General features: G+C 42.8%; 1 protein-coding gene across 1 annotated transcript; it reads left to right on the forward strand.

Moving 5' to 3' along the window:
* Nucleotides 1-3,420: 3,420 nt before the first annotated feature.
* On the forward strand, nucleotides 3,421-20,132 carry PPT1 (palmitoyl-protein thioesterase 1). Its single transcript, XM_060142676.1, has 9 exons — nucleotides 3,421-3,544; nucleotides 7,051-7,160; nucleotides 7,386-7,513; nucleotides 8,219-8,289; nucleotides 10,220-10,322; nucleotides 14,311-14,401; nucleotides 15,247-15,345; nucleotides 17,287-17,358; nucleotides 18,660-20,132. Exons 1-9 carry the CDS (start codon nucleotides 3,421-3,423, stop codon nucleotides 18,780-18,782), a joined length of 921 nt encoding a protein of 306 aa, XP_059998659.1. The 3' UTR covers nucleotides 18,783-20,132.
* Nucleotides 20,133-20,193: the final 61 nt, after the last annotated feature.

Here is a 20,193-nt window from a genome sequence, read left to right on the forward strand (position 1 = left end):
TTCAATTAATTAACTAAAATATGTCTCAGGGTTAAATATTTTGTATGAAATATTTGACCTTTCAAGCTACAGATTAACTCATCATTTTAGAGGAACTTCTGTACATATATATATATATTTTTAAATAAATGTATTTATTTTATTTATTTATTTTTGGCTGTGTTGGGTGTTTGTTGCTGCACATGGGCTTTCTCTAGTTGTGGCCAGCGGGGGCCACTCTTTGTTGCGGTGCACAGGCTTCTCATTGCGGTGGCTTCTCTTGTTGCGGAGCACGGGCTCTAGGCACATGGGCTTCAATAGTTGTGGCACGTGGGCTCAGTAGTTGTGGCTCGCGGGCTTAGTTGCTCCATGGCATGTGGGATCTTCCTGGACCAAGGCTTGAACCCGTGTCCCCTGCATTGGCAGGGGGATTCTTAACCACTGTGCCACCAGGGAAGCCCTGTACTTAAATTTTTGAATAATTTTTCTGTTCCATTTAAGAGTTCTCAACTCCAGGCACACAAACAACCTCTGTTTTCCATATCTAGTAGCTTCTCTCTGATTGTTTTAATCTCTTAGTGTTTTTCACTTCCCTTTATTGTGATTATTTCAAGCCTTTTTCCACATCAATAATTCAACCTCCAGCCATGTCTATTCTGTTCCTTGCTGTTTTGATGCATTTATTAGTTCTTTAATGACATTGTTTTGGTCTTTGCTTCATCAAATGTGCAATTTCCCTATTCATCTCTTTCAGTTGTTTCATTATCTCATTTTTGAATTTCATCTACTGAGCTCATTTTCTTTTTAGGTTATTCTAGTGCTCAAAGCACTTGGGGTGAATTTTTTCTGTTTCTCTACTTGCCTCCTGAATTCCTTCCCACTTGATCTGAAACTGGTTTCGTTTTCCTAATGAACAGCAACTTGAGGCTGTTATTTTATGCTGTATGCGCTTTTTCTATGACTTATAAGCTTGTCTGAAGGAGGGGAGGGGGAAGAACTCAGGGAAGGTGAGGTGCAGTCTTTGTTAGAATGCAAACTTCTGCAATCACTTCTGAGGTTTTAAGTGTCTATTCCAGAATTCACTCTCTTATGGGAAAGAGGCTCCCCCGATTCAGTATGCTTTCCTGGAGTCTTCACTGTTATCTAAAGACTTAGTCTATTCTTCACTTCTCACTCCACCTTCATCTCCCCAGTAGCTATTTTCACTTTTCCAGAGAGAAGAGATAAAAGATAAGGAAACCACTTAATTTTCTTCTTTCTTGGAATACACGCTCATATGTATGTGTTATTTTCCAGGATTTTGTGGACCTAACAGTATGAGTTTTGATGGAATGGAGGCAGGATTGGAAGCTGTGACATGCTTGTTCCAGACCAGATCTTCTATTTCTTTCCTTGATTGCCGCTTATTGACATTTAAGATACTGAGCTGTAACGCTTCGCTTGCCGTGGATGAAATTTTAACTTTTAAAACTTTCTTGGGTATTGGTGGAAACAGAGTCTATGAGAATTCCATTATCTTAACTGAGAAATACAATAATTTTTAATGTATATATGTATATATATCCTTTTCTCTGCTTATAAAATTTATGTATCTGTACATATATCATTCATCATGTTGTCTACCTTAAACTAATGCAATATTTTAATTATATTTCAATAAAACTGGGGGGAAAACCTGGGAAAAATAAAAGTTATGTATCCTTCCTATAAAAATTCAAACCATACAGAAGCATATAAAGTAAAAAATGAAAGTTCCTTATAATTGTCAGCTAAAAATTGTTGCTCATCATGTCACCCCACAAGAATGAAGTCACTAGCCTCTGCAGTCTTTGACCTTCAACACCCCCTGAAAGGAGTTCAGGAATGAGGCACTCTGCGCTTGAAAAAACTGGCAGAACAGGCCTCCAGATAGTTAGATATTTTCGGGAGAAGATTTTAGGAGCCCAATTTCTTCTCATATCCAGGAAAGCACTGAAATCATTAACAGAAACACCTGCTCCTCCTGACTAGCAGCTACCTTCTTGTCGCTAGCAGCAACCCTCTGGCAAAATGTGTGTGTTTGACTGCATGCATCCCCCTTCACCTACATTACATATATACTGACCTCTCCCTTATCTCTTCGGAGCAGTTCCTCAGAGCTAACTGAGAGGCTGCATCCGGGACTATAGGGCTCACTTTGCCCCAAATAAAACTTAACTCACAACTCTCATGTTGTGCATTTTTCTTCAGTCAACATAATACAGCCCCAAGAATATCACTCTTAACAGTTCCCTGATCTTTTTGTATATTTATTTTCTTTCTTTTTGTTTGTCAGTTCTTGGGCCTTTCAGTCAAAATCACTAGAAACACGTGAATATATAGATTAAAAAAGAGCTGTTTTAATGTAGGTTTTACCTACCATAAAATTCACCAATTTCATGTGTACAACCCAATGATTTTTGGTAACTACAGAGTGGTGCAACCGTCACCACAACACATGTACTTCTTGCAAAAATACAGTTACTAGCTCTTCCTTTACAATATATAGAAAACATTTTTTGTGTCACTATATACAAATTTACCTTATCCTTTATAAAATCTGATTCACAGTATTCCTTTGTACAGTGGATACACTTTAATTCACTTAACATATTCTCCATTTAAACAATTTCAATGTTTTTCCGAAAAAAAAATTTTGAGCAGGGAACTAAAATGGTGAAAGTGGATTGAGATAATGAATCTGGAGGCAAATGAAAAAGGGTAAAAGGGTGGATGAGAGTTTCCTGCAGTAACCCAGCTCTAAGATTAGACCAGGAAGTGGCAGAGGCTTTTTCCATCACTCTTGCATCCATCAGATGCTCTTGTCAGTCTGCATTTCTAAAAAACAGGTAGCTTTCCTGTCTACCTTAGCTAATAACAGTCCTTCTCCCGCATTTCATCTTTGCCTGTTGAAGTCCTATCTTTCCTTCATGATAGAGAATACCACACTGCCATGATTAACTCTGGAAATTATCCCTCCCCTTCAATTTCTGATAGAGAGCTGAGTCCTTCCTTCTTTTCTTCCTTCCACAAAGTACTTTTCTTCCAAAGGCAGTGCAATGCAGAGGTTAAGAGCAAAGACTTTGGATCCGCCAATTTACTCTCTGTGAACTTGGTTCCAAACCCAAATGCTCAGCGCCTCAGTGTCCCGACCCATAAAATGGGGAGAAGTGTATTCGGCGTTGTTACGAGGATTAAATCAGATACCAGATGTAAAGCGCTTAGAATAGTGTTTGATGCGTAGGAAGCGCTGAATAAATGTTGGCTTGCGTTTGATTCCTGCGGGCGGTCTGTTCGCTAGGGTAACACTCCAGGACAGACACCAGTCCGCGCAGCTTCCCAAGCGGAGATGCGGAGGCTGCGGCCCAGCCCCTCCCGCGCCAGGCCCAGGAGAGGGGAGCGTGGTCATGTGATTGAGTCAAGATGGCGTCGTCCAGTTCGTTGTGGCTCCTGGCTCTCGCTTTCCTGCCGGGGTCCTGCGCTTCCCTGGCGCTGGGGCATCTTGACCCGCCGGCCCCGCTGCCTCTGGTGATCTGGCATGGGATGGGTAAGTGAAGGAGGGAATGAGAAGAGAGTCAAAAGGTTTTGGCGACTCTTTCCCTCTCCAAACCTGTGTTCGCTTCTGCAAAGTACAAGTGTGGAGGGCGAGGACCGTGGTCACACAGCACCCGGCAGTCCCCACGGTTTAGGATTTGGGGGTTACTCTGCATTGGAAAGGGAGATGCGGAAGGAGCTGTCTTTTGGTGAGCGCTCACAGAGTGCTGTGCACTGCGGTAGGGTTTTACGTGGTGTCCTGGTTTAATCCCCATGGCAGTGGCGTCCGGGTGCAGCATCAGACACTTGCTCGGGGAAGGCTGGGCTGTGGCTGCGTGACCGGGGCATCCATCCTTTTGTTCATTCACACATTGAAGAGATTTGTTAGGCACCAGTAGTTCATTTGACACATAGTTATTGAATACCTACTGGATGCTGAGGATACAGCAGTGAACGAAATAGACTAAATTCTTTGCTCTTTTAGAACTTTCCAGTGGGAGAGACAGACTATAATATAATATAATAATATAATGTAATATAATATGTTAAATGGTGATATGCGCAATGGAGAAAAATAAAGCAGAGAGGGGGATAGGGACTGCAAGTGGGGGCTTGCAGTTTTATAGAGCAAGGTCAGGAAAGGATCCACTGAGAAAGTGACACCTGAGCAAAGACCTGAAGTCGATGAGGGAAGATGCTGTGTGAATATCTGGTGGAAGAAACAGCAGATGCAAAGGCCATGAGGCAGAAGTATGTCAGGTATGGTGGTATGTTCAAGGAACAGCATTCAGGTCATTGTAGCTGGAAGAAAATAGGTGTTTAGTTCAGGGATGGGAGGGGGATGGGGGTGGCCTGCTGATGTTGTTGGGCCTCCTAAGGCTACTGTAGGAACTTTGGCTAGAATGAGATGGGAAGTTCTCGTGGGTTTTGAGCAGATGAGTGACATGATCTGATTTGCACTTTAAAAGCACTCTAGTTGCTATATGGAGAATAGATTGTAGGGGGTCGTGGATCTTTGCAAGGAGAAAAGTTAGGAAGCTTTTGCAGTAATCTAAACAAGAGGTGATGGTGACTTGAAACAGTTTAGTAATAGAGGAGATGTTGAGAAGTGGTCAAAGTTTGGATATAGTTTGAAGATGGAACCAACGGGATTTGATAACAGGTTAGATGTGGGATGAGAAAGGAGTCAAGGATGATTCCACGGGTTTTGGCCTGGACAGTGAGAAGGATGACGTTGTCATTTTACCAAAATGGGGAAGCCTGTAGGGTGAGCAAATTTGGGATGAAAACCAAGAGTCTGCTTTTGGACTTAATAAATTTGAGTTGTTTGTTACACATCCAGGGGATGTAGAGGCATTTGGAGTGTGGAGTCCAAGACAGATACAGGCTGGAGATTAAAGTTGGGAGCCTTTGGCATATGGCTGGTATTTAAAGCCATCGAACTGGGCGAGATCACCTAGGGAGTGAGTGTACACAGAGGAGGGAAGAGATCTAAAGACCGAGACCTGAAGCAGTCAGGTCTGGAGGTTGAGGAGATGGGGAGGAATTAGCAAAGGAGACAGTGATGGAACGACTAGGGAGGCGGTAGAGTCAGGAGAGGGCAGAGTCCTGGAAGCCACGTGAAAATGTTTCAAGAGGAAGGGAGTAAAAAACTGTGAGATGTTGATGACAGGTCAAATAAGATGAGGGCTGAGAATTGGTTATTGGATTTAGGAATAGGAAGATCACTAATGACCTTGACAAAAGCACTTTTAGGGGAGTGGTGAGAGTGAGAGCCTTTTTGCAATGGCTTAAAGAAAAATGTTCAGAGTGGAATTAGAGTCAGTAAATAGAGACAGTTCTTTCAAGGCTCTGTGCCAGGGCCTGGGGCTACTACAGTGGAGTTAAAGGAGAACAGGGGAGCTCCGTGCCCTCCCAGAGCACAGTTACTCTGTATGGGAGGCAGTTAAGTAACCCACAATTATAGTTTAGTGCAAGAAATCAAAGATGCTTGAGGCCTTTTCCTTCTTTAAAAACAAATTCTTAAGCTTATTCTCAGGTTGAAAATGGGATGATTAAATTCAAAATGGAAAGTGATCTCAGCCCAGTTCTCCCACTCAGCGGCCACTTTGCTTCCTATTCTTAGTTCTGGTTCCTTGAAACAGGAAAAAAAAAAAAAGCAAAATGTAAGTTCAAGGCCAGCACTTACATGAACGCAAGAGTTAGCACCTCCTTAAATTTTGTGTCCTAGGCGCTTTACTTGTCTTACTGTAGTCCTGGCCCTAAAGAGAAATCAGATTCCAAAGTGTTTTTGAGTCTATTAACCCCAAATGTTCTAGATGATAAGGGAATCTGCACCCCTGCTTATTTTCAGTTGTGAATTTGGTGTCCCCATTATATTGTGTGGGCTTTTGAAGTTTGTTAGTACCCGATGAACATGAGCTGAGCAAAAACGTTGTTCTCTCTTTTTGTTGTTGCTGAGGTGAAATTCATATAACATACAATTAACCACGTTAAAGTATACAATTCAGTGACATTTAGTGTATTCACGTTGTGCAATCACCACTTCTCTCTAGTTTCAAAACTTTTTCATCACCCCAGAAAATACCTGTACCCATTAAGGAATCACTCTTCATCCCCCACTTCCCATCATCCCCAGGAAATGTTCAGTCTGCTTTCTGTTTCAATGGATTTGCCTATTCTAGATGTATCATATAAAAGGAATTATACAATACGTTACCTTTTGTCTCTGGCTTATTTCACTTATAATAATGTTTTCGAGGTTCATCCACATTGTAGCATGTGTCAATACTTTGTTCCTTTTTATGGTGGAATAATATTTTATTGTATATATGTACCACAATTGTTTATCCAGTCATCCATTGATGGACATTTGGGTGTTTTCCACCTTTTAGCTATTACAAATAATGCTGCTTTAGTCTTCTACAAATCTCTGTAGGGACATACATTTTCACATCTCTTGGGTATGTATCCAGAAGTGAAACTGATGTGTCATATGGTCACTGTATGTTTAAATTTTTGAGGAACCATCAAATTGTTTTCATGGTGGCTGCACCATATTACATTTCCACCAGCAATGTAAAGGGTTCCTATTTCTCCCTATCTTTGCCAACACTTGTTATTTTCCATTTTTAAATGAATTAATTAAAAAAAAATTAAAGCCATCCTAGTAGTTGTGCAGTGGTATCTCATTGTGATTTTGATTTGCATTTCCTTAATGACCACTGATGTTGAACATATTTTCATGTGCTTGTTGGCCATTTGTGTGTCTTCTTTGGAGAGATGTCTGTTCATGTCCTTTTCCCATTTTAATTAGATTGTCTTCTTGTTGTGGAGTTGTAGAGTTCTTTGTATATTCCACGTATTAAACCCTTATCAAGTATATGTTTTGCAAGTATTTTCTCCCATTCTGTATGTTGTCTTTTCACATTTTCATTAATGCCTTTAAAGCACAGAAGTTTTTTTAAAAAAATAATTTTTTTTTACTCATGAGTTTCCACGATTGCCTTTGTTTTCTAGGAGACAGCTGTTGTAATCCCTTAAGCATGGGCGCTGTTAAGAAAATGGTCGAGAAGAAAATACCTGGAATTTACGTCTTGTCTTTAGAGATTGGGAAGACCCTGGTAGAGGTGAGGCCCCTCACGGCTCTGTTCCTTTGAAGGTTTGCTGACTGATTTCATAGAATATACGATTAGGATGCTTAACCTTGTATTTTTAGCAGCAGATCATACAGTGATACTTTAGTCCTTGAGTGGCTTCTGTGAGGGTACCAACCTAAACAAGTTTCCTCTTAGAGAAGGTGCCAGTGATAGTTTTCAGCCCCATCCTTTCACTTCTCATGGCTCTTCTTTTAGGATGTGGAGAACAGCTTCTTTTTGAATGTCAACTCCCAAGTAACAACGGTGTGTCAGATTCTTGCTAAGGATCCTAAATTGCAGCAAGGCTACAATGCTATGGGATTCTCCCAGGGAGGCCAATTTCTGTAAGTCCCTTTTTGTTATATCACTTACATGGAACTGATTTTTTTTCCCTTTGATTCAGGTAGATCTACCCATTCAGTTCTTTTGGAATCTTCACCTATTTTGGAAGGGAAACTCTTCTAAAATGTCCCCATGGAAGAAGTTCTATGGAGCTTAACTTATTTTCTGTGAAGGAATAAAGACTTGTTTGGTTGTATCAGAGGAAAGTCCTGAAACTTTGTGGCTTTGGGGAGCCACAGAGGATTAAGTAGCTTAATCTGGAAAGTTAATTGTTTTTGTCTTTGTTTTCTTTTAAAGGAGAAAAGCTGTGGTTTTCTTTTTTTTTTTTTTTTGAAGATGTTGGGGGTAGGAGTTTATTAATTAATTACTTTATTTTTGCCGTGTTGGGTCTTCGTTTCTGTGCGAGGGCTTTCTCTAGTTGTGGCAAGCGGGGGCCACTCTTCGTTGCGGTGTGCGGGCCTCTCACTATCGCTGCCTCTCTTGTTGCGGAGCACAGGCTCCAGACACGCAGGCTCAGTAGTTGTGGCTCACGGGCCTAGTTGCTCCACGGCATGTGGGATCCTCCCAGACCAGGGCTTGAACCCGTGTCCCCTGCATTAGCAGGCAGATTCTCAACCACTGCGCCACCAGGGAAGCCCTGGGAAGTTAATTGTTGATGATACATTTTCATCTGACAGTTGGAACTGATAATCCTTTTTTTTCTCCAGGAGGGCAGTGGCTCAGAGATGCCCATCACCTCCTATGATCAATCTCATATCAGTTGGGGGACAACATCAAGGTAACTTTGTCCCCTTTGCCTAAAAAATTCTAGCAGCTCTATTTGTACAAGAAGTCAGCCATCCTTACAAAAATCCTGTTTTTCTAATTTATAGTAAATTAGCCAGGAGAGATGATGAAATAGGATTCCAGAGGCCTGGAACACAGGTGAATCATTAGGTTACCACCTACTTCTCTCTAATTTAATTGACATGATTTCATGGAGGTGAGGTGGTTGCAGCCATGTAACAGGTGGTGGTTTAGGAGTTAGGAAAGTCCAACAACCTTTCCTTTTTTTTTTCTTTAAAAAATTTATTTATTTGTTTGTTTGTTTTTGGCTGCATTGGGTCTTCGTTGCTGTGTGTGGGCTTTTCTCTAGTTGCGGCGAGCAGGGCTACTCTTTGTTGCAGTGCACAGGCTCCTCATTGTGGTGGCTTCTCTTGTTGCGGAGCACGGGCTCTAGGCGCGTGGGCTTCAGTAGTTGCGGCATGCTGTCTCAGTAGTTGTGGCGTGTGGGCTCAGTAGTTGTGGCTCGCAGGCTGTAGAGCGCAGGCTCAGTAGTTGTGGCGCACGGGCTTAGTTGCTCCACGGCATGTGGGGGTCCTCCTGGACCAGGACTCGAACCCGTGTCCCCTGCGCTGGCAGGCGGATTCTTAACCACCGTGCCTCCAGGGAAGTCCCCCAACAACCTTTCCTGTTTTCTGACATGGGTGATGTCCTACTGAATTTAGACTTAGGCAAAGAATAGTGTCTAGGCTTTTTGTTAATTTTATAATTAACAGTAGAGATTAAATCTTTCAAAAAACAACAGGTTTGCTATTTAGACAGAATTATTTACTTTTGGGGGAAGGTGTGTCTTTGGGATAGAACGTTATCTCTGTTCTGATGGATAGCTGTTAGCTGGTAGGGTGTAGGAACAGACGGATTCCCCTTATAATCAGGAAACTGGCTTCACCCAATTAACGGTTACTGATGGGCAAGTAATTCGGTATCGTAGGTCCGTTTCACAGATGAGGGAAACTAAAATAAGACCCTGCCCATCTTGTGGGAATTTTTCAGAGGATGAAATGAAATAATAGGTAGGAAGGTACTTTTTTAAAGTACACGTATTATTTAAATGAAAGTTGGTAGGAACAGGTTTATCATTCATTCATTGATTCTACAAATAGTTATTACAAACCTAGAAACAAGACAGACAAGGTTTCTGCCTTCATGGAACTTCCATTCTAGTGCGGGGGGGAGAGTAGACATGAAATAGGTAAACAAAATAAATACAGATAATGGTAACTATGATAAAGAAAGAAAAATAGGATAATAGGAAGAATGGTGGCTGTATTGGTGAAAGGTGTGGGCTCTGGAGCCAAACTGCCTGTGTTCATATCCTGGCTCCATCACTTACTGTCTAACCTTGGACAAGGTATCTAACCTCTCTGTTTGAAAGTTTCCTTAAAAAAAGAAAAAAAAGTTTCCTATCTGTAATATGGTGCAAATGATTCTACTCTACAGGGTGGTTATGAGGATTAAATTAATTATTGCCAATATATGCTTAGAACTGGTTATGTCTGGTATCCCCCAAAATGTTATTAATGAGGATGCAAGTATAATTGGGGGAGGGGAAGGAACTGGGATTGGGCACTGCTTGAGTTAGGGCACTCAGGTATGACTTCTCTAAACCAAGACCCAAGAGATGAGAATGAGGCCAGCCATTGAAGCAGTAAGAGAAGTACATACTCCAGAGAGAAGCAGATGCAAAGGTCCTGAGGCAGAAAAGAGTGTGGGAACACCAGGAGGAAGCTGGTTATAGTCTTAATTCTCAAAACATTATTTTCTTGAGGAATAAATAAACAAGATCAGGGTCTACTTCTGGTTTTGTTTTTTGCAATGCCCTACACATAGTAGGTATTCAGTACATGACTACTGAAGGCATGGATGTTTGTCTTCTACTACTATAGGTGTTTTTGGACTCCCTCGGTGCCCAGGAGAGAGCTCTCACATCTGTGACTTGATCAGAAAAACACTGAATGCTGGAGCTTACAACAAAGCTATACAAGAACGGTATGTATGGTTAGCTGAAAAGGAGACAGAACTGTCACTAATGAAAATATCATGCTGACTTTCATGCTAACCGTGATTCTAGGAGTAGTTGCTAGTGATTTTCAAATGAGATATTTATTGTAAATATGTCTATACTACCTGCTTCATTTTATTGTAAACCTAAAACTGCTCTAATATTAATTTAAAGGAAAGGAAGACATTTTTCTATAAAAGAAGAATGTAATTACAACAATTTTTTTTTTTTTTTTTTTTTTTACTTTTCGGCCATGCCACGAGGCGTGTGGGATCTTAGTTCCCCAACCAGGGATTGAACCCTGGTCCCCAGCAGTGGAAGTGCAGAGTCTTAACCGCTGGACCACTAGGGAAGTCCCCACAACAATACATTTTCATCTGTAAAAATAAAACCAAAAAAGCCTTTAGAAAGTAGTAAGCTCAAGGAATTGCTGTTAATATTTGGAGGACAGATTCTTTCTGTTGTCAGCAATGAGGGGTTAGCTTCCTACGTCAATGTCCTTAGCTACCTGTGTTTGGGTATTTAAAAATATACAAGATCACTTTCAGAGTGTGTTCTCCTTCAGTTGTTTCCAAACTTAAATTATACATCAGACCCCCTGGGAAATTCATTAAAAATGAATTCTAGGGCTCCATCCCTAGAAATTTGAATTCAGTGGGTCTGGAGTATTCTGGGTGATAACTGAGATTTGGGATCAACTAGTATGGTTTTGGTATCTATCCTATGGGTCTTCCAAGTGTATGATTCTTGTTTGATAGCAGCTTTTCAGTACAACACTTCCTTGAAGGCCTGTCCAAGGGTACAGCCTTGTGAATGACTGGCCTGTAGAAAAGACCTGCAGCAAGCTCTCTTTTCCTTTCCTACCCATTGGCTGACTACACGTGTAGCCACAAAGCTGTCTTGGGTCAACAGTGCCACCTGATGGTCAGTGAAGGAAACTAAGAGACTTTATATCTCCACCTCCTACCCACTCAGGCAACTCAAACCACTGCTAAGCTTTACCCCTTCCCTGGTTTGACTAGTCACAGCTTGGTTATTTATGTCCAGATATTCTCTGTTCTCATGGATATGTATGATCTGTTTAAGCTACATTGTTCTTTATTCTTTACTCTTTATTCTTCTAACTACTGCCCAGATGCCTCAGAAAGAATCCACCCTTTTCTTTCTTTGTGTTTCCTTCTTTGGTGAACCAAACACAATTGGGATTATTATTGACTGTAGAGGGGCAGTCAGCTGGGGGGTGGGGGGACAGTGACACCTAAGTACTGATTAAAAGTGGTACATGGATGTGTTTATCTTCACTTCCTTCTTAACCTTTAATAATCTGGTAGCAAAAGAATAAAAAGTGATAAACCCACAAGGGCAAAGAGAACAGGAGAGGAGAGAAGAGATAATAAAAGATGTCAACATTTTTTTTTAAAGACAGAAAGCAAATTAATGAGTGATAACTGTTTTAGTAGAGCAGAAAATTCTGAAACCTTTATGTCTGTGGAGGGATACACTGACAAGAAGGAACCAGCTTCACTTTTTACAGTCCCAGAAAGACTCAGGAATTAGATGCCTAAGATACCTTGGAGGGTGGAGTAAGTGCATGGGACTTTTTGTTGAAAATCTATATAAACAATGATCAGACTCCTTAGTTCCCTGAAATGCACGTCCAAGTGACTGCTCCTCCTCCACCCTGACAAGAGAAGACAAATTTATTTTCTGGAGCAGTTTGACTAAAGAAGTACCAGGGGGGCTTCCCTGGTGGCGCAGTGGTTTGAGAGTCCGCCTGCCGATGCAGGGGACACGGGTTTGTGCCCCGGTCCAGGAAGATCCCACATGCCGCGGAGCGGCTGGGCCCGTGAGCCATGGACACTGAGCCTGAGCGTCCGGAGCCTGTGCTCCGCAATGGGAGAGGCCACAACAGTGAGAGGCCCGCATACTGCAAAAAAAAAAAAAAAAAAAAGTACCAGGGGAATTCCCTGGCAGTCCAGTGGTTAGGACTCCATGCTTCCATTGCAGGGGGCATGGGTTTGATCCCTGGTCAGAGAACTAAGACCCCGCATGCTGTGTCACATGGCCACAAAACAAAAAAAATTAATTAAAAAAAAAAAGTAGTACCAGACTTCGAGATAATAAGCACCTGACAGTGGTAAGACACCATATTGAAAACCCACCCCGTCCCATTCTGCTCCTAGAATGATAGCAGCCAGGCTTATTACCTGCTAGGCAGAAGTTTGACAGATCCCTCTCTGAAAAAACTGATTGGTCCCAGAGAAGAGACCTATAGGCTCATGTTTTGGAATCCTTCAAGAAGTTAGGACTCCTTCTGACTACCACAGAGTCAAGCCACCAGTAGATAAGCTCTGTTCTTGCGTGAAGAACTTTCAGTCAGCTTCTTTAAATATGAACAGTAAGCCAAGGACCCCCAGTCAGACATCTGGGGAAAGCTTCCAAAATGAAAGACCCAAACAAGCAAAAAGTAAAAAGGAACTTGGAAGAAACAGATGGCAATTCAAGGAGCTGAAGAAAACCTTAAGAAAAAAAAAAAAAGCCTGTATTATTATCTTCAGAGATAAGAGATCATCCATGATGCTAGAAGAGAATGCAAATAAAACCTATCATCTGCTAGAAGAGAATGCAAGTAAAACCAGTCATCCGAGAGAAAGAGATCCTGGAAGTTAAAAATAAGATAACCAGAACAAAAATGTGTTAGCGGTATGGGAATATAAAGTTGAGGACATTTCTTGGAAATTAGAACAAAATCTCAATGAGGTAGAAAAAAGGGGGGAACGGGTAAAATTAGAGAAGCCGTACAAGAAATTCAATACCTGCCTGATCGGAGTTTCAAAAAGAGAACAGAGGAAGGAGTGGATTGGAATTATCAAAGAAGTAATATGAGAACACTTCTCAGAACTATGGGACATGAGTTTCCACATCGAAAGGGTTCACCAAGTAGTCAGGGGTGAAAAAAGACCCACATCCAGGTATATTCCCGTGAAGTGTCAGAACACTGGGGGTAAAGGGCAGAGCCCCGTGAGGCCGCACACTGACTCCCTGACAGCAAAACTACTAGCTAGAAGGCAGTGGTGCAGTACCTTTGGCTTCTGAGAAAAAATGATTTCCAATGTAGAATTCTCTACTGAACCTGGAAGTAGCAATCAAATGTAAAGGGAAAATAAAAGAAAAGACATGGCCTTCCATATTCTCTCTCTAGGGGGTTGTTGGAGAGGCTCAATGCTACACTGTCCAGCTGTGTGGCCTTGGATGTCCTTGAGCCTACTTCTCACCTCCAGCACGAGGCTAATAGTGCTTTCCTGCAGGGTTGCTGTGAGGATTAGACCAATGGAGTGTGAAGCTCTCAGTGCAGTGCTCAGCTCGTAGTTAGTAGGCAGGGTTGGGTTGGTACCACGAGTGGTGCTGTGTTGAAAATATTTGTTCAACTTTAGCTTTCTCTTTCCTTTATTTATAAGTATTGCAGTGGTTGTGTTGTCTCTAAGTTTTAGTCGCACTTAAAATACTTTGTTCATAATTTAATCAAGTACTGAACTATTACTGTTTGCCAGGCCCCATTGTAAGTCTTGCAGATACAGTGGAGAATAAGACAATTAGGGTAACATGCTCTTGTAAATAAGACATTTAGGGTAACATACTCTGTTTACTTGGGGAAAGGGGGTCTCCAAGTAAACAGATGCACTAGATAACAGTGCTAAGCCCGTGGCAGAAAGAAACAGGGGGCACCAATGGACAGTAATGGAGGAGGTGCCTACTTTGGACAGAACGGTCTTTGAAGAAAAGATATTTAAGCTGGGATCTCAACGACGAGAAGGAGCATAGGAGATGCTAAGAAGAAATGGATCAGGCAGAGGGAACCAAAGGCTCTGGTCCTTTGTCCCTTTGAAGTCTCTTGGTGGCCTGTGCACAGGGGCATGCCCCAGGAGTGCTGACCGAAGTGCAGCTTGGTCACCTTTCTGTCTTTTCCTCCCACAGCCTCGTGCAAGCAGAATACTGGCACGACCCCATAAAGGAGGACATGTACCGCAACCACAGCATCTTCTTGGCAGATATCAATCAGGAGAGAGTAAGCACCCAACCCAGGCTACCACAGATGTGCATTCATTCTCCTGTTTGGGGCATTATAAACAGATTAGCAGTGACCGTTTATTCAGAATATTCCAGGCAGAATATCCCAGGAAACAAGAAGTTCTGTCTTTTGGGAGGCGGTGCTTATGAGATTCAGTTCCTTTTAGGGAGGCTGAAATTCATGTGGCTTTCTTCCTGTAGGTTCTTCCTCTTTCCCAGTGTTGAAGCAGCAGGGTGAGCTCAGTAGGTGCTGGCTGGCTTACATGGAACTTCAGCTGCTGCCTTACTGAGGGAAGCCTTTCTAGTGGATCCTTTTTGGGTCATATTTTCTCAGAAGAGTAATTTACTTAGAAGAGAGACTGCAGAGGGGACTGAGTGTGTCCCAAAGATGAGCATGCTTTGGGAGATTCTGGTAAACTAGATGGCTCAATTTATATTGGGCTTATCCGGAGGTTTAAAACAAACAAAAACAGAATTTGAAGGGGGGCGGTGGGAATAGAATAGTATAGCAGATCCACTCCGAGTTTGTAGTTTCTTATTTTGCCTTGGCTTTCTCTGGCCAGAAGCCTTGAACCATGTGATGGGGGCCTTTGGAGTGCAGTGACGGATTCATGGTGGCACCAGTATGCCATGGTTGGTGGGAGCATTGTCAGTCAGATAGGATGGTAAGAAGAGGCTGTACCTGGTATATTCTGGGAAGGAAGCTAGAAAAGCAGCCCATACCATGGAGAAGAAACATGGTGGCCCAGGGTCAGGGAGACCAGAGTACTGAAAGGTTTTAATTCCCCAGCTATAACCTGATGGTGGTGTCCCTGAGGTACTTACTGTTCGCCTTTTCTCCAGGGTGTCAATGAGTCCTACAAGAAAAACCTGATGGCCCTGAAGAAGTTTGTGATGGTGAAATTCCTCAACGATTCCATTGTGGACCCCGTGGATTCTGAGGTGAGATGCTGCTTAGGCCACAACATGCCAGGAGACCATCAGAGTAAATGGCATTAAAACACAGCTGCATGACTTCCCTGGTGGTCCAGTGGTTAAGAATCCGCCTTCCAATGCAAGGGACGCAGGTTTGATCCCTGGTTGGGGAACTAAGCTCCCACATGCCGCAGGGAAACTAAACCCGTGCACCGCAACTAGAGAGAAGCCTGCACACCGCAACTACTGATCCCATGTGCCCTGGAGCCCACGTGCCACAACTAGAGAAACCTGCACACCGCAACTAGAGAGAAGCCCGCAATGAAGAGCCCACGCACCGCAACAAAGACCGAGTGCGGCGAAACTAAAAAAAGACAAGAAACAAACGAATAAAAGCCCACGGCTGCTTGCTGGGTAAAACTGTCAGTCCCTTTCACCCACCTTTGTGTAGAGCAGGGGTTCTGAGGTCTACAAATGGGACACTGAGGGTTGTAGCCCCCCAACCGCCCCAAATTGTGTGCAAACTTAGTTGACCCTTGAAAAATGTGGGGGTTAGGGACGCTGACCCTTCGCACAGGCAAAAATCTACATATGACTTATAGTCGGCCCTCAGCATCCACAGTATTGGAAAAAAATCCACGTATAAGTGGACCGGAGCAGTTCAAACCCGTGTTGTTCAAGGGTCAACTGTAGTTGCACCCTCTGAGGAAGGGTCTATAATTTTTATCAGATTTTCAGAGATCCGTGATCCAAAAAACGTTCAGAACTACGAGTCCAAAGTCTATAAATTCCTGAGGTTCACATTCAAGGGTCTGCCTTGACCTGTCTTCGACCTGTCTTTCCAACTTAATCTTAACTTCATGACCACTTCATATCCTCTCTCATCAAGCCACACTGTATTACTTGAAATGCCCTGGGCCTGGCATGTGCTTTTTCTTTTGTGTGTCTGTGTTCCTTGCTCATGCTTTTCAGTCTCTAAAACGCCCTTCTGTGGGCTTCTCCGCCTGACAAGCTTCTATTCAGCTGTCAAGGCCAATCTCAAATGTCACTTCCTCCATCCAGGATGCCACCCCTCTTCCAAGCAGAATTTGCTACCACCCACCTGCTTTTTTTTCGGTCGTGCCGCACAGCACGCGTGATCTTAGTTCTCAGACTAGGGATCAAACCCACGCCCCCTGCAGTGGAAGCGCAGAGTGCTAACCACTGCGCCGCCAGGGAATTGCCTTTGCTCCCTCTTTTAAAGAATCATCAGCCTCTGTTCTATCAGCATTCATCACATTGTGTCAGAGCACCAGGGACTAGCAAACTACACCTGTGGGCCAAATCCAGCCTGCCACATGCATTTGTATGGCCCACAAACTAAAAATGGTTTTTATTATTTGTAAATGGTAGAAAAAAGTCAAAAGAATATTTGATGATGTGAAAATTACATGAAATTCAAATGTCAATGTCTATAAATAAGGTTTCATTAGAATGCAGCCATATTCATTTCAGAAATATTGCCGGTGGCAGCTTTTGCATTACAATGGCAGCATTTAGTAGCTGCAACCACGTGGCCCTTAAATCTAAAATATTTTGTATTTGGTCTTTATGGAAGTTTGCTGACCCCCATGCTGAACAGTTAGTTGTTTCTGTGCATTGGACTAGAGCTTCTTGAAAACAGGGACTGTATACATATTCATCTTTGAATATTTAGACTTCAGCACAAGGATTTTCACAGAGTAGGTGCTCAATAATTGTAGGAGGCAGCAATTCTGGGGAGTTGGAAAGCTCTTTGGAATGATTAACTCATACCTCAGGACCCACCCTTAAGAAGAGATGACTCAAGACACGCCGTTTTCCCTCCTTGCTGCAGTGTTAGGGTGTTCAGTTTGTTGGTAGTCTTAGCTACTAGCCAGTCTTAAACCAGTTTGGCTGTATATGCGCCATGTGTCTGATCTGACCTCATTTCTTCCTTCTCTCCTGCAGTGGTTTGGATTTTACAGAAGTGGCCAAGCCAAGGAAACCATTCCCTTACAGGAGAGCACCCTGTACACACAGGTAACTGGGGAAGAGAGGCGCAGTCCTTTTCAGCTCCTGCTTCCGGAAGCTGCTAGGTGCTTTGGTGACAGACCTTGTCTTGTACACCCCAGCACAGCAGGTGCTCAAGAAGCGTCTGACTCGTGTCTGATGTGGACGAGGCTTGTTAGGCTGTTGAGTGTTGCAGTAGCTTATGAGGCATTGGTTTACCGAAGCCTACATCCTGAAGGTTGCAGGACCTGTACGTCATATGTTTTCAGGCATGTACAAGGGACACATCATCTCTGACTCCTTCCTTCTGATAATAAGGTTTAGAACCAGCTTCCTTTGCTGAGGTGTAGTCCACTACAAATCCAAGAAGCCCCCACGCGTGACAGAAACATAGAGGGCTGTTACTTTAAAACAATAGATGCGCAAGTCCTGTTTTTAAATCAGGCACTGACACGGGGAGCTCCTCCTGCAGGAGACTGAGGAACAGAGCTGTGAATTTTGTTCAGCAGTAGGTCCTGTTTCTCAAGCACAGGTGGCAGCATTTCACCACCTCCAGTTCTGAGGCCTTCCGTACTCTTAAGGCTTTTATCTTGAGAGATACTCTCCCCGAAATGCAAAAGTGTTACATCTGAACCACTTGCCTTCTTTCTATTCAAATTCCTCCAAGTAATTTAAGAGGCCAATTGTCATCTCTTGGCTTTTCTCCTGCATCTGGTGCCCCATCTTGGGTGAGGTAAAAGGACAGGGAAGCTAGGATCTGTTAAGAGTTTTGGATATTACAACTAAGAACTTGTCAGGAACTCAAACTGATGGTAGCTACAGCAGAAGCAACATGCTGGCAGGCACCATCATAACTGCTCCTCTTCCCACCCATACTTGTTCGTCAGCACCCCAGCTGTGGGTCATGACATGTTCAGCTGCAGGATATGAAAGTGTCTGAGTTTTGTCATCTAAGGGTTGGATCTGTTGTAAGTTATCTAGCTAATGTTCTCTTGTCTTTAGCTCAGTCCCACTTAACTTGACATTTTGAGGCAGTTTTGTCCATGGCTTGCCCACTCATAGGTGGTCCTCCAGAAGCTTTGGGAAACATTTCAGAAAGCAGAATATAAAACTGTATAGAATAACCTCAATTGCACATACATTTTTAATGCATAGGAAAAAAACTGGAGGCAAGTATCCTTTTTGGCATTTTCAACAATACACCTAAATTTTAATACTCAAAAGAGAAAGGACTGCATTTTGAGAATATATCTCAAGTTAACTTTCTTTATGATTTCACTATGAAGCTTTTCATTAAGCCTCTTGATTAATTATGGCCTTTCTCTCTGCAGGACCGCCTGGGGCTAAAGGCAATGGACAACGCAGGACAGCTGGTGTTCCTGGCTCTCGAAGGGGACCATCTTCAACTGTCTGAAGCATGGTTTTATGCCCACATCATACCCTTCCTTGAGTGAAACCCTTGTAGTTTGCACCAGAGCTCAGGGAACCCCTCACACTTCCAAACCAGTTCCCTCCACGCCCAAGCCTGAGCTCAGATCCAGCTAGAAACTAATCCTTCTCTTGTCACCGTCTAACATGCCCTGCTTGGAAAGATCCAAGATAGGAATCTTATCCTTTGCCTCATCCTATTAGCATATGGTGTTGAATGCAAGTTTAATTAGCTAATAACCACGGAGATTATTTTACAACCCTTTGATGTGGTCAGAGTGTTTTAGGAATCAGGAGTTTGCTGCAGGTCAGTGGCAGAACTGTGCCCAGGCCCAGAAGAGACTAAACAAACTAAACCAATGAGATAGAGTCTAAGGCAGATGCCTTTCTCAGGAAAATCTACCCACATCTCAAGCCAAGGGGCCAGTACCCAGACCTAAGGTATTCACATAAATGCTTTCTCAGTTGTGCTGGTGGGGATTTGACCAGTGCTTGGAGAAGTATTGCTTGGATGATGTGTCCACATAATTTCTTGAGGCTGTCCTCCTCTTTGTGTTGCTTTCTGTGGTGTCTTAGCTATTATTAGACAAATTCGGGCAGCCCACCATCTTGCCTTGGTAGCACTTTTTTTTGTCTCCTCAGGTAGTGATGAATTTGTTGCTCTGTCACAAAAGGAGGGAACTAGCACCCAATTAGATTGCTTAAGGGAGGAAGTGTACATATTGCTTAACTTAGATGGGGCGGGGGAGGTTTAAAGAAAAATAGGAGGAGGTAGTTAGTTCTTTCCATTCCATCCTTGATGAACCTGCCCTTTCTAAATATGACTAGTGGTGTGGATTCTAGAGTCACTCTATTGCTGGCATTAGCAAAGAATGGGAGGAAAAATGCGAAGAGATCAGGCTTTCTAACTTCCATCTCAAAAATTTGAGATTACCGCACACTTCAAACTGCTTCTGATGTGTTCTGTGAAAAAAAGAGTGCTCAAAAAGCTTAGGGAGTATTCCATATCCCTTTTCTCCTCTTGAAGATCAACCCACCTTAGAATATTAAGGACTCTGAAAATTCCTGTTACAGTAAAGAAAACTAACCTTAATCTACCGTTTCCCATGCTATTTGAGCATGGACGTCTTAACCTCCAATCCCTTATCCCATGAAAACCTAGCAACACTTTTTGGAAGATTGTTCTGCAGAATGCCAGTTTGCGGAAATGGGTAGCTATACTTGAGGGAAGCACTTTGTTAGTGCTGCAAAGTTTATCCTCTGTGATTTTTCTTTCACCTCTCTCAAGACTTTTCAACTAAGAGGATGAAAGGCAAGAAGTGGGGACGTGTGAAAATAATTTTATGAAGTTGTTTAAAATAAAGAGTAGTTTCTTATCCTTGGTGTCATTTTTCTTTTCGAAGTCCTTACATCTCTGTACAGCAAATATCATACATA

This window comes from Lagenorhynchus albirostris, chromosome 2 (assembly GCF_949774975.1).
Source record: "Lagenorhynchus albirostris chromosome 2, mLagAlb1.1, whole genome shotgun sequence".
Classification (NCBI taxonomy): Eukaryota; Metazoa; Chordata; class Mammalia; order Artiodactyla; family Delphinidae; genus Lagenorhynchus; species Lagenorhynchus albirostris.

Excerpts from the sequence above, each read along its gene's own strand:
- PPT1 (XM_060142676.1), top strand. The coding sequence starts at position 3,421 with ATGGCGTCGTCCAGTTCGTTGTGGCTCCTGGCTCTCGCTTTCCTGCCG. Across the intron at positions 7,514-8,218 it reads TCCCAGGGAGGCCAATTTCT|GAGGGCAGTGGCTCAGAGAT; the intron begins GTAAGTCCCTTT and ends TTTTTTCTCCAG. Across the intron at positions 17,359-18,659 it reads AGAGCACCCTGTACACACAG|GACCGCCTGGGGCTAAAGGC; the intron begins GTAACTGGGGAA and ends TTCTCTCTGCAG.